At 58.9% G+C, this 12,496-nt stretch overlaps 2 protein-coding genes across 2 annotated transcripts; one reads left to right on the top strand and one right to left on the bottom strand.

Moving 5' to 3' along the window:
* Nucleotides 1-954: 954 nt before the first annotated feature.
* On the top strand, nt 955-5,141 carry CDK5 (cyclin dependent kinase 5). Its single transcript, XM_055335191.1, has 12 exons — nt 955-1,064; nt 1,733-1,821; nt 1,914-1,981; nt 2,141-2,201; nt 2,301-2,357; nt 3,034-3,129; nt 3,233-3,307; nt 3,459-3,555; nt 3,745-3,814; nt 4,476-4,536; nt 4,635-4,715; nt 4,847-5,141. Exons 1-12 carry the CDS (start codon nt 1,028-1,030, stop codon nt 4,931-4,933), a joined length of 879 nt encoding a protein of 292 aa, XP_055191166.1. The 5' UTR covers nt 955-1,027; the 3' UTR covers nt 4,934-5,141.
* Nucleotides 5,142-6,240: 1,099 nt separating this feature from the next.
* On the bottom strand, nt 6,241-12,447 carry ASIC3 (acid sensing ion channel subunit 3). The gene is made up of 12 exons (XM_055335220.1): nt 10,812-12,447; nt 9,612-10,167; nt 8,818-8,968; nt 8,309-8,436; nt 7,942-8,143; nt 7,782-7,838; nt 7,531-7,678; nt 7,161-7,252; nt 6,924-7,003; nt 6,755-6,826; nt 6,519-6,577; nt 6,241-6,405 (listed from the first exon to the last, which is right to left on the bottom strand). Exons 1-12 carry the CDS (start codon nt 11,063-11,065, stop codon nt 6,327-6,329), a joined length of 1,878 nt encoding a protein of 625 aa, XP_055191195.1. The 5' UTR covers nt 11,066-12,447; the 3' UTR covers nt 6,241-6,326.
* Between the last annotated feature and the right edge of the window lie 49 nt (nt 12,448-12,496).

The following is a 12,496-nucleotide window of genomic DNA, read 5'->3' on the forward strand; positions in this document are numbered from 1 at the left end:
TGGGGCCGTTTCTATCCAGTTCACAGCCCTCAAGAATGCAATCATGAGACAATTAGAGAGGAGCGCAGGAAAATCTATAATCAACTCCTTAAAGGATGAGGTCAAGGCTGCTGCAAGTGTAGCATCTGTCTGTGCTTCTGTCGAGGGCGGCAGCCAACCTGCCAGCTCTCGGCCACACCCTGGCTGCCTCCGGTGGGCCCGGGTTCTCCAGGCCGGTACCAAGGGTCTCCCAGGGCTCCAGCCAGCTTGCCTCGGGAAGTCACAGTGTAGCGAGCGGCTGGAGTCAGGTGGGCTCCGAGACGACAAACAGAGGGCAGGAAGGGGTCTCTGGCGTAGGTTAAATCCTGGGGCACACCTGCCTCTCTTCCCAGCCCCGTAGTTCAGCTGGTCCCTGTGAAGTCATCGTCAAGGCATGGCTCGGAGCCATTGCCCAATCAATCCTGAGGTCTCCAGACGGCCTGGGGAGAGGTGGGAGTCCGTATTGCCGTTGTCAGGAGGTCGCTAGAACCTCAACACCATCAGCCGGGCCAGTGCGCTCCCCTTCCGGCCCAGGACGCAGGCCGCCAAACCCCAAACCCAGAGAGCGCCCCACCCCCACCCTCTGCGTTCTGGAATGCGTAGTCCCAGAGAGGCCCTTTTCAAAAAAAAGGTAGTGATCACAGAAAGGAAAAACAAGAGAGAGGCACACTGGGAGCCTTGGCGCTTCGGCGGTGAGGCCCGGAAAGCGGACACGCGATGCTTCCTGGGACTTGAAGTCCAAGGTTTTCCTCCGCGGTCGATCCGGAGTCCCGGGAAGCGAGTGCTGCAGAGAGCCCTTGAGCAGCCTGCTGGGAGTTGTAGTCTTCTTGTGGTCTAATGCCGCGCACGTTGCTGGCAAACCTGGCTACCCTTAGTACTACACGCCCCAGAAGCCCATGCACAGTCAGGAGGGCGGGGCAGGGCCGGAGGCTGGGGTGCCGCCTCCTCTGCAACGCCGGGGCCGAAGTCTTAGAACCCAGGGCCCGTAGGGGTCCCCGCGGCTGCCGCGATGCAGAAATACGAGAAACTCGAGAAGATTGGGGAAGGTAATGGGACTACGAGATGTTCCTGCAAGATCTTCCTCTACAGACCCTTCAGCATTCCTTGGAGCCCTGGCTTCTCTACCGTCAGCAATACCCACAGGCTCCGACTTCAGCACTGGCTGCAGCCTTGACCCCGAGCTCTCAACACTCCTTACAGACACCCATCCTTTTCGTTAGCATTTCCCGCAGTCGCCCCTTCCCAACCTTAGCACTTCCTGGAGACCCACCTGCGGACATTAGCACTTCCTGCGTCTCCTAGCCCTAGCCTCAGCACCACCCGCAGATCCTCACCCACCCACCCCGGCCCCCCAATCCCCAACCCCAGCTTAGTTCTCAATGCGGCCTCATTTCTGCCGCCCCTCACTTTCCTCCCAGACCTGTTCGCTATTTCCAGACCCTCCGGAAGCACCGCCTTTATTACAGACCTCCTAACCCTGGCAGCTGCAGCCTCTCCCTGCTGCAGACACCCGTGAGCCATCTGCAGGCACCTTCTCTGCCCCATCCTCACTCACAAAGCTCCTCCATGCTGAACCTTCACCTGAGTCTCTCCCCCTACTCCTCCAGGCTTCACAAATAACACCCTCCCACGCTGCCTGAACTCCCCAGGGGGACTTCATGGGGGTGGGAAGGGTGTCCCATCTTTACCCTCACCCCTGACCTTCTTCCTCTAGGCACCTACGGGACAGTATTCAAAGCCAAAAACCGGGAGACCCATGAGATCGTGGCTCTGAAACGGGTGAGGCTGGATGACGATGATGAGGTAGGACTGGGACATCAGGGCCAGGGTGGGGGTTGAGGGCCCAGGTTGGGTGGGTTGTGACTGTTGCCCGCCCGGCCCCCTCCCATGTGTAGGGAGTACCGAGCTCAGCCCTTCGGGAAATCTGCCTACTCAAAGAGCTGAAGCACAAGAACATCGTCAGGTGTGTAGATGGGCAGGGTCCTCCTGGCCTGTGTGATCAGTTGGAGGAGGGGGGCTTCAGAGAGGGCTGGGCTGATACTGGGATCAGGGTTGGGCTGATAATAGGGACGTGAAGCTGAAATTTGCAGACCTGCCTGGCTGAGCCCTTCCTCCTCCCTAGGCTTCATGACGTCCTGCATAGTGACAAGAAGCTGACTTTGGTTTTTGAGTTCTGTGACCAGGTGAAAGGGGGACTTGGGAGACAGTGTGGCCTTGGGAGGGTGTAGGGGCCCCAACTGAGGTTAAACTCTGGCCCCTCCCCCAACCCCACCCTTTTCTAGGACCTTAAGAAGTATTTTGACAGCTGTAATGGTGACCTGGATCCTGAAATTGTGAAGGTGAGGGGCTGGTGTCCCGGAGACTCAGGGAGGCAGGACGGGAGTCTGTCTGCAGTCTGCGCACCCTCTGAGCACCAGGTTCAGGCCCGGAGTGGAGACACCCTGGAGCTTCAGGGAATGAGAAAACCCTGTTGCTGCCCTCCACAGGCCTCCCTCCTTGCAAGCATATTCCCATGGTCTCTTTGATCTGACAGTAACACTCCGGTATCAGTGATGTAATCTGCACTTGAGGGATGAGAAAATGAGATTCAAAGAGATTCATCCACTCGTTTGTTCAACAAATACCTGTTGGGTGCTTTGCCATGTGCCAGGCACTGTTTTAGGCCCAAGGCCAAGTGCCTTGTCCCAGGTTCCAGGGGCAGCAGTCCTGATTAATAACATAACACAGTATAGATACTGATGGCTACGAAGCATGTGCTTACATGAGGCCAGATAGGGGACAGATCAGGCTGTAAGTTCCAGAAAGAGTCGGACCAAGGCTTTCATGCACTGTTCCTATATTAATACCTAGCACAGTACAAAGCCGGTCCTCCACAGTGAATGAATGATGTCGCTGAAGGACAGGTGGGGTTTTGAGGCAAAGCAGAGGGTGAAGAGGGGCGTGTGGCCCACCCCTGGGTACAGCGTCCCATCCATAAGGTCTGACGCCCTACCCTACACCTCCCTCCCCCCACAGTCATTCCTCTTTCAGCTGCTGAAAGGCCTGGGATTCTGTCACAGTCGCAACGTGCTGCATAGAGACCTGAAGCCCCAGAACCTGCTAATAAACAGGGTACCTTCCAGGGAGAAGGTGGGGGAGTGGGGAGGCTGAGGCAGGGGGCCTGCCCTGAGACTGTTGAAAAGCCCTCTCCATGTCTCTTCCTATCTCCCTTCAGAATGGGGAGCTGAAGTTGGCTGATTTTGGCTTGGCTCGAGCCTTTGGGATCCCTGTTCGCTGTTACTCAGCCGAGGTGAGCTGGTGGGTGTGTGTGTAGGACATGGGGCCGAGGGAGGGGGTCCTCTCCGAGCATCTTTCATCTCCTCCTCCAGGACCCCAAACATGATTTTCCCCTCCTTCACAGTCCTCTAAGTGGGGGTCGCGGGGGGTGGGTTCTTCTCCAGGTGGTCACGCTGTGGTACCGCCCACCAGATGTCCTCTTCGGGGCCAAGCTGTACTCCACATCCATCGACATGTGGTCAGCTGGCTGCATCTTCGCAGGTGACTGGCTGGGGGTCTACAGAGGCACTTACTTTCTCTCCCACTCGAGTGGACCCTCAGTAGGATCTGAAGTGTCTCCTCTGGGGAAGGGAGTAAGGCCCTTGGGGAGGAGGACGAAAAGCACAGAGGGTGCCATGGAATGAGGGGTTCTTCACATGTCCCCTCCTCACACCCTGCTCCATCTCGCAGAGCTGGCCAACGCAGGGCGGCCTCTTTTCCCCGGCAACGACGTAGATGACCAATTGAAGAGGATCTTCCGATATCCTTCGATGTTTCCCTTCACTTCGAGCTCTCTGAAGGGGAGAAAGGAGGGGCACCTGGCTGGCTCAGTCGGTAGAGCATGTGACTCTTGATCTCCAGGGTCATGAGTTTGAGCCCCACGTTGGGCTGTGTAGAGTTTACTTTAAAAAAACAGGGAGGGGAGTTAGGAGCCCATGAAGTGCAGGGAGCGGGGATGGCAATGGGTGGGCCAGAATAGGGCATGATTCTGGGCCAGGGGATGGAGGGCAGAGGGTGGTGGACACACCTGTGTTTTCAGGGCTGATTGAAGCCACCAGTTGGAGAGTGTATGACCTGTAGACAAGGAGGGCTCCCTGGGGGAAGAAGCCACGAGCATGTTCCTCCAGCTAGGAAGGGCATCTTTAGGACAAAGGAGCCAAAAGCAGCGGGAGGATGATTGTGGGAGTAGGAGAGGGCTGACTGATTCATCAGAAGAAGACAACAGGGTTTAGATCCAAGTAGTGAACATTTGTGAAGTGCCTGGCCCTCCGGGAACCCTGTTCATGTGCTGGGCCCTGCCTCTGTCATGAGCTATGAGGGTAAAGTGAGGGGTGGGGGAGTGGGTATGAGGAAGCCCCCGGGAGGGGAAGAACCCCTCACCCACCCCTTTCCACCTGAGTGATCCTTGACCCCATGGACACGCTTCTGGGGACACCGACCGAGGAACAGTGGCCTGCCATGACCAAGCTGCCAGACTATAAGGTGCAATGGGGAATGGGGGAGGGGTCCTTTTTACTCCACAGCTCTAGCACCTCCAAGCCCCCGTTCTCTGGTCTGACTCTCCCTGTACCCCCCCACAGCCCTACCCAATGTACCCGGCCACAACATCCCTGGTGAATGTCGTACCCAAGCTCAATGCCACGGGACGGGACCTGCTGCAGGTAACCAAGGGCAGGGGTAGGGGGTGGGACCCAAACACTTGGGGGATGGGGGTAGGGGTGGCTGGGGGTGGGTGGGGCCCTAGGCCGGTCATGCAGCCTGAACCTGCCATGCCTTTCTTCCGTACCTTCAGAACCTCCTGAAGTGTAACCCCGTCCAGCGCATCTCGGCAGAAGAGGCCCTGCAGCACCCCTACTTCTCTGACTTCTGCCCTCCGTAGGCTCCAGGACCTTGGCCAGGCTGGGGCCTGGCCTATTTAAGCCCCCTCCCGGGAGGGGAGAAAAAGCAGGGGATGCACGGTGTGCTGAGCTCCAGCTGTGCTGGGCCTAGCCGGGGTAGAGGTGCCCGGCCTGTGTTCTTCACTCCCTCCATGGACTTTATTTAATTTCATAAATTGGCTCCTTTCCCACAGTCTGGCTGATGTGGTGGTAGAGTGGTTCTGAGAGGGGGTGGGCTTCGGTGGGGGTCTCTCCTCTGCTTTGCCACCCTCTACAGCCTTCCCTCCAGCTCCAACCTGGCCTAGCCATCCGGTCCTCGCTGCACTTCGCTAAGTGGCCTGAGACTGGGTGCTGGAGCCTCTGCCCCTCACCCCCTCACCCCTGATGGCTGGGCTCAGGGGCAGCACCATCCCCACACATGTGCTTATGCTTTCCTCCTCTGCCCGGGAGCGCCAGCCCTGAGGGGTTAGGCAGCCAGCATGAGAGTGAGCATGGGCTTCCACTCAGAATGGGGGAAAAAAGGGCTGGGCCTTTTATGGCCTTTTCCATATCCCACATGTACATCCTCAACCCCTCTTTCATTAGCACTGCCATCCCTAGGCCTGTAGGCTGGGAAAGGAGAGATCCAAATATGTGGTTAGATTAGGAACACCCCTTCCCCTGCTCCCAGTTTCTCGATCTTTGGTGTACAGAGAAAGAGCAGGGACGGTGTGCTGTAGTTGGGGCCTGGCTGTATTCCCATTGGCAGGAGGGGGAAGGGAGGGCCTTCCTCCACCCTCTCAACCTGGGGCTTTCTGCTTTTTGGGAAGGTTGGGGAAACTGAGTCATTCCCATGGAGACCAGTGGGTGTTCTGGCACTTGGTCTCAAATGTGAGAAAAGAGTAATGATCTTCCAGGGCAGGACAGTGGCTTGTGTTCTTAGAAGTGGGTAGTTCCCCCTGTCTTTTCCCTGCCTGTTCCCCCACTTCTTGCCAGGCTCTGGGTCAGAGCCTTCTTCCAACTGTTGCTTTGCAGTACCCCAAACATAACTGCCCTCCCACTGACTCCTCTTTACCTTGACACCTGGTTTTGGGCTCCATTCTCTCTGAGATGTCATTCTGATAAGCTCCTTCACACTGAAGTGCAAATGACAGATGCCCTCTTACTACTGTTTTCTCCCAGAGAGATTTGTGGTGGTTGACTGGGACCCACCTACACTTCAGACACTGGCTGCTGGCTGGCAGAGGTCTTCTTGTGCCTGAATAGGGCTGACCTTGGCCTGACTAGTCTGCCTGTAAGAGAAACAGCCAAGGCTGATGTGCTAGAACTTTATTTGGGGTGAAGATGGCAGAGACATAAGCAGGCGGGGCATGTCCAGGATGTCAGGGTACAGCCCTGAAGGCACAGACGCCAGGTCTAGAGCCGGGTGACGAGGTAGCAGGTGCGGTGGGAGGCAGACAGAGTCTTGGCAACAGCACAGGGAGGAGTGGAAGGCCTGGTGGGATGCAGACAACAGCGCTGGGACAGGAGGCCTCGTACTCATTGCCCTGCCCATTTGAACCTGAACGTTACCCCCTCCAGACTGAACCTGCCCCTCCTTCCTGTTACCTGGGGCCCAGGCTGAGGTGGGGACCTGGGGTTCGGTGGCTGCCCAGCCCTTCCTGAAGCTGTGGGAGGAGGGAAAGGGTCAGAGATGGGAGGAGTCCTCCCAGGACCAGTCAAGGTCATACACTTTTCTCCCCCACCATTCTTTCCTCTGCTGGGTAGGGATGGTGTTCTAGGCTTCAGGGGGAAGGCTAAGCACCGGTGTTGGAGAGGGCAAAGAAGGAAAAAGGGGTTGTTACCAGATTGGTGCTAGAATGCCTTTGGGAGTGCTTTCGGTTCTGGAAGTATCCCAGGACCCTGTCTCGGAACACCTGGGGGCGAGCAGTGGGGGAAGTGGCCAGTGCACACCTTCCTCCAGACCCTGTGGCCTGATTCCTTTCCCCTCCCCCAGCTGGGGCTCAGGCCCACCTCACAGAGGTAGTCCAGGATCTCGAGGATGGTGAGCAGGCTGGCCCCGATGAACAGCCCCATCTGGCCCCCAATGTCACCTGTGGAGCCCATCAGGTTACCCATCAGCACACCTGCCCCGCCCACACCTTACCCATCAGGCACCCACACAGCCACCTGCCCTGCCCACACCTCCCCAGCCCGCCCGGGCACCCTGTGTGGGGGCACACAAACACACACATGCACACGCCCACACACCAAGCAGTTCTGACACTTCATAGGCCTTTTTCTGCTCCACGGTCTCATAGTTGAGGGCCTCAAAGAAGATGTCCAGCACCAGCACGTTCTCTCTGGAGGAAAAGAGGACCAGGAAAGATCGCTGGATCCCCGCCCGGTGCCAGCTGCTGGCAGGAAACAGGTGTGCGAACTCTCCCGTCTGTGACTCCTTTGAAGAGCCCTGGGACGAGCCCCCGTTTGCAGAGGAGACGGTGTCGGGCTTGCCCAGAGGCCCGGGAGCCCCGCGGTTTTGTGCAGACCGGTGTCCCACGCGGGTGTGCGCACGAGGGCCCGCCCGCCGGAAGGTGCCCGCCCCGCCCCGCCCCGCCCCGCCCCAGCCAGCCCGGCTCACGCGATGTAGGCCTCGCTGCGGTTGTGTTTCCGGGCCAGGTAGCGGGCGGCGGCGCGGCTCGGGATCCGCACCATGGAGAGCTCCTTGGCGTAGCGCGTGCTGGCGCACGGGTTGGGGCAGGTGCACGCGTCCTTCCGCAGCATGGCGTCTGCGGGCCACAGTCCCCTGGATCAGGGCCACCCGCCCGGCGGGGTCCCCGTGGGGTCCGGGGCGCAGCAGGGGCGGGGATGCGGGACAGGTTTGCCCCTTACCGAGCGCCGGGTTGGCGCAGTCCTTGTACTGCTGCGGGCTGCACACGGGCGCGCCGCCTGGGGGTGGGGAGTGGGGGTGGGGAGGAGACCGCTTCAGGGACGGCCCCCAGGCCCCTCTGCGCGACCCGGACCCCCTCCTCCGCCCATACCTGCCCCTTACCAGGCATATGCATCATTCGGCAGCCACATTTCCGAGCCACATAGCGCGTCTCACAGGCCAAGCGACACCCCATTAGACTATAGGGCGGGTGGGGACCTGGGCTGGGGCTGGGGGCCCCCAGGGGACCAGAAGGTTCGGGCTCAAAATCGGGGTCCACAGAAGCGGAGCTGCAGTCGCCCCAAGGCGGTGGCAGGAAGCTCAGCTGTAGTTGGGGTTAAGGAGGCTTCTGGCATGAATATGGCACCCAGGTCCAATGTGAGCTGTCACTGGGGTAGCATGCGGAGGGGTGGAGGCCCCTGGGACAGTCTGAGGTGTTGTGGGCCGAAGGAGGGGATTGGGAGCCTTGGTGGGGTGGGGATGGGGATACTCGCTGCTGCTGGCAGGACACGAAGGTCTGGTAGCCAGGGGCTGCCCCGAAGCCCAGCTGGTCGATGGTGGGCGGCTCCTCCTGACTGTGGATCTGCACTCGGACCCCCACCTCGAACGGGGTCTCCTCTGCAGGGGAAAGGGGACCCTGAGGCCAGCATCCCAGGACACCCCCTGTCACTGACCTCTCTCGCCAAGACTGTGACCAACCACAGGAAAGGATGTGCTTTCCTGGGCCCTCCCTCATGCCTTTGGGTTTTGTTGTTTTTTTTTTTTTTTAAGATTTTATTTATTCATGAGAGACACAGAGAGAAAGAGAGACAGAGACACAGGCAGAGGGAGAAGCAGGCTCCACGCAGGGAGCCCGATGTAGGACTCAATCCCGGGACTCTGGGATCATACCCTGAGCCAAAGGCAGGGGCTAAACCACTGAGCCACCCAGGGATCCCCCTCATGCCTTTTGTAGCTCATCTGTGCCATCCCTCCAGCCTGACCCGCGATCCCCCATACCCATGTCCCTCCACACAGGCAGATACTCATCCTGCTGCACATCCAGCATGATCTCCAGCCCATTGCCCATGCCGCCCTTGGGAGTAGTGAGAAGCTCGGCCCCATCTGCGCCAGAGTTAAAGGTGTAGCACTGACCCATCCGGGTGAAGATCTACAAGTGAACAGACAGGGGACAGGCCTCACCAGGGTACAGGAGCCCCACCAGCCTCTTCCCCAGGAAGACATGAGAATGATGAGACCTCTCCTCTCCCCACCCTCTATTTGGTCTCTTTGAACGGGAAGCCATATCTCAATGCCCTCAGTCATACAAGCACATAGAGTTGGACCCTCACGGGCTCCCATCACTCCAGCAGCTCCTTCCCCTCCTGGATCCCCCAGCCCCCCAGCCCAGGGCACTGCCTATAGGACAAGTGTTTCTTTGGAGAATGGCAAGAAAGGAAGTGGGTCTCAGTTGCCTGCTCGCAGACTGTTGAAGAGGTAGAAGGAAAACAAGCCGACGGCCCAGGCAGAGAGAGGGCTCTAGTGCCCTGAGCAGTCCCACTAGATTCCTCCTGGCCCTCAGGAGCAGGGTCTCCACAGACCAGAGCTTGGGCCCAGAGCCAGCCTGGGTCAGTGCCCTGTGCTGGAAGCTGTGACCTTGCACACTGTAGTCCTGCTGAGCGACAGGGAGGGGACCCCAAGGAGGACAGTCTCATGGGGGGAGCCCGTGGCCTGACTGGGAAGGAAAGGATCCTGGGCCTGCATGACGGGGGGATGGCAGGTCCCCGGTGGCCCGGGGCCAGTTACCAGCTCACCACGGTGAAGTTCTCGGGCCCGCACGGCCAGCCTCGGTAGCGACAGTCCAGCAGCATGTCCTCCAGGCTGTGCCCGGCCCTGGCGTACAGTCGCGCCATGTCAAAGGTGGGACTGGGCATGAAGCCGGGCGGCGCAGGGGACCGGCCCAGGGCACGCAGGAAGGCGGAGTGCTCGGCAGGCTCCACGCCCAGGAGCGCAGGTCCGGCCCAGTGCAGGTCGTTGGGTGTGAGGCGGGAGCGGCGCAGCGGGTTGATGTTGCACAGGGTGATGGCAGGGAAGGTGAGCAGGTGGCTTTCGTGCTCGTCCAGGGCCGTCTCGTGGTGGAACTCCCCGTAGTAGCGCACCCGCTCGGCCACCTGGTAGAGGAAGGTGGCTAGTGACAGGAGCACGGCTGCAGCCCACAACCCTCGGCGAGGCGTCAAGCCCCCAGGGCCAAAGATGTGGCCCAGCCCGTGCAACGTGCAGCTGCTGGCGAACACACGGATGTCCGAGGCTGGCCTCCGGGCCTCCTCTGGCCTAGGATGGGGCTTCATGGCTGAGGCCTGCGGCTCAGGGCTGGAAGAAGGACAGAGGGTGGGTCTGAGGACCTGAGGGGCTGAGGGGGTTCGGGCGGCAGGTGGGGGTCACTGCGGGTGAGGGAAGGGGAGAGGGGGAGGGAGGAGAGGGGCCCAGACCAAGAGGGAGAGGCACTGGAGCAGCAGGGTGGGTGCGACGGTCTCCGGGAGCAAAGGAGCTGGTGCTCTGCTAGGCTCAGCGCTGGCCACTGGCCCTGGGGGGTGCTCGGCAGGAGAGCCCCGGTAGGGCGCAGCTAACGTGGGAAGCAGGGCCCGCTCTGCTGGAAGCTGCTCTGCCGAGCCGGAGCTGCCGCAGAGGATTGGGTTACAGCAGCAAGGGGGCCGGGGGCCCCCGCAGAGCAGTCTGGGGGGCAGGGAAGGTCCCTGGGGCCCCAGGCCAAGCCATTAGTGCGGTGCATTGAGGGGGGGCTGCGGCTGTGGAGACCAGAGGCGCCAGCAGGAAACCACAGCAATCCTGGGTAAGGCTTAAAGAGAGCCTGGAGAGAAGTTGGGGCTGGGGGCACCCTAATGGCCCTCAGGGTTCCCAGCTGCAGCCCTTGTGGTTGGGTTGAGGGTTGGTTGCTGACCCTCGGCCTAGTCTTTCCCTCCTTTTGTGTCTTGTCCCTTCCCACTGACCTCACTCACCCCAGATGATCTGTTCCTTTAGAGAGGCGCTGGCTCTTGCCCAAGCTGGAAAGCCATGGGAAGTTGGGTGTCGGCAGACTCCTCTTTTCGAGCCCCTGAAGGCCACGCTGGATGACTAGGGCTTCTGCACGTCCTATGCCTGCGGGTGGTCTGTCTCCAGTGAGCCTCTCCCACCTCCCCCCCCCCCCGAGGCTGTCTAAGAGGCTGGCCTCAGCTACCGGGGTTGGGGGATCCCCGGCCACCCTCCTGGGCATGACCCAGATGCCCACCTGCCACCCTCCTAGGGAACATGGATGCCCTGTAATTTCACATCTTTTTTTCACTTAGAAACATATTCTGGGGGATCCCTGGGTGGCTCAGCGGCTTAGTGCCTCCCTTTGGCCCAGGGAGCAATCCTGGAGTCCCACGTCAGACTCCCTGCATGGAGCCTGCTTCTCTCTCCTCCGTGTCTCTGCCTCTCTCTCTCTCTCTCTCTCTATGTCTAAAATAAATAAAATAAATAAAACTTAAAAAAAATAAAAAAAACATATTCTGCATACCATGCAACATCTAGGACCTAGGAAACTTGCCCATTTTTTAAAGGCCTGTATTCGATTCCATTATGTCGATGTACCGACGTTCATCTAATTACACCCCTATGGATGAACACTGGGGCTTTCCAGTCTTCCATTGCAAACAATGGTGCTTTCAATAGCATTGCACAAATGTAGATTCCCAGAAATAGAACTACTGGGTCAAGAAGCAACCATACAGGCAATTTGGTGGATATCACAAAATTCCCCACTGTGGGAGTTTTATACTCCTGTCAGTAACACAGCAGGCAGCATATCTGTTTTGCAGGGGAGGGCTTTTCTTTCTCTTTCCTTTTTTTAAAAGTAGGCTCCATGCCCAACATGAGACTTGAACTCATGACCCTGAGATCAAGAGTTACATGGTCTACCCAGGAAGCCAGCCAGGTGCCCCCACAGGGGTGGGGGGCTTTTCTAACGGGAGAGATACAGTGCCCCTGACCCAGCTCAGGTGCCCTGGGACTGGCGTGGCACAGTGATGCTGGCCTTGAAAGGGCAGATCCGGGGCATCTGAAGGCACTGCAGTTGATCCAGAGGAGATAATGGGTCGGGCGAGGGGAGGACTCCTGGCATCTGGAGCAGATGCCTCTCAAAAGTAGAGCCCAGTCTGTAAGGTTAGTACCAGCTGGCCTGCAGTGGGCCTGGGTGTCCTGCTGATCCATGGCACAGGGACAAAGGGCTGTGGTGGGATAGCCAGGGGTGCGGAGAGTGGCTGGGGCAGCCCAGACACCCCACGTGGAATATGGCCAGGGCCTGGTCCTTGTCAGTGTCCAGCCCTGCATTTGGTTAAATGTTTACCTGTCCCCGTGTGTCTGCGAATGGGGAGATGCTGCACTGTTGGCCTGAGAGAATACACGTTTATCTCCATTAATTTATTTACTGAAACTACTTTCTACTCTGCCTCTTCCCACAAAGTGTGCTGCCATCACCTGCCTGCCTGCCTCTCTGTCCTCCAGACAAGACCGCAGCTTCAAGAGGTCAGGGACATAGTCCTCCCGGTCGCAGGGCAGGCACGGTGGCACACAACAGGTGCTTAATGAACATATCACCTTGGAAAGAGGAAGTAAATAAGTTTATTGTGCAGATGTGACCAGCTTCTGAGGCTGCAGCATTGAG

This window comes from Nyctereutes procyonoides, unplaced genomic scaffold (assembly GCF_905146905.1).
Source record: "Nyctereutes procyonoides isolate TBG_1078 unplaced genomic scaffold, NYPRO_anot_genome, whole genome shotgun sequence".
Taxonomy (NCBI): domain Eukaryota; kingdom Metazoa; phylum Chordata; class Mammalia; order Carnivora; family Canidae; genus Nyctereutes; species Nyctereutes procyonoides.

Bases quoted from the DNA above. Each gene is read 5' to 3' on its own strand.
- CDK5 (XM_055335191.1), top strand. From the start codon at position 1,028: ATGCAGAAATACGAGAAACTCGAGAAGATTGGGGAAG. The intron at 3,130-3,232 runs GTACCTTCCAGG...ATCTCCCTTCAG, and splicing joins AGAACCTGCTAATAAACAGG to AATGGGGAGCTGAAGTTGGC. The intron at 3,815-4,475 runs ATATCCTTCGAT...CCCCATGGACAC, and splicing joins CAATTGAAGAGGATCTTCCG to GCTTCTGGGGACACCGACCG.
- ASIC3 (XM_055335220.1), bottom strand. From the start codon at position 11,065: ATGCCCAGGAGGGTGGCCGGGGATCCCCCAACCCCGGTAGCTGAGGCC. The intron at 7,679-7,781 runs GTAAGGGGCAAA...TGTGGCCCGCAG, and splicing joins CTGCGCCAACCCGGCGCTCG to ACGCCATGCTGCGGAAGGAC. The intron at 6,406-6,518 runs GTAACAGGAAGG...GCATCCCACCAG, and splicing joins CACCTCAGCCTGGGCCCCAG to GCCTTCCACTCCTCCCTGTG.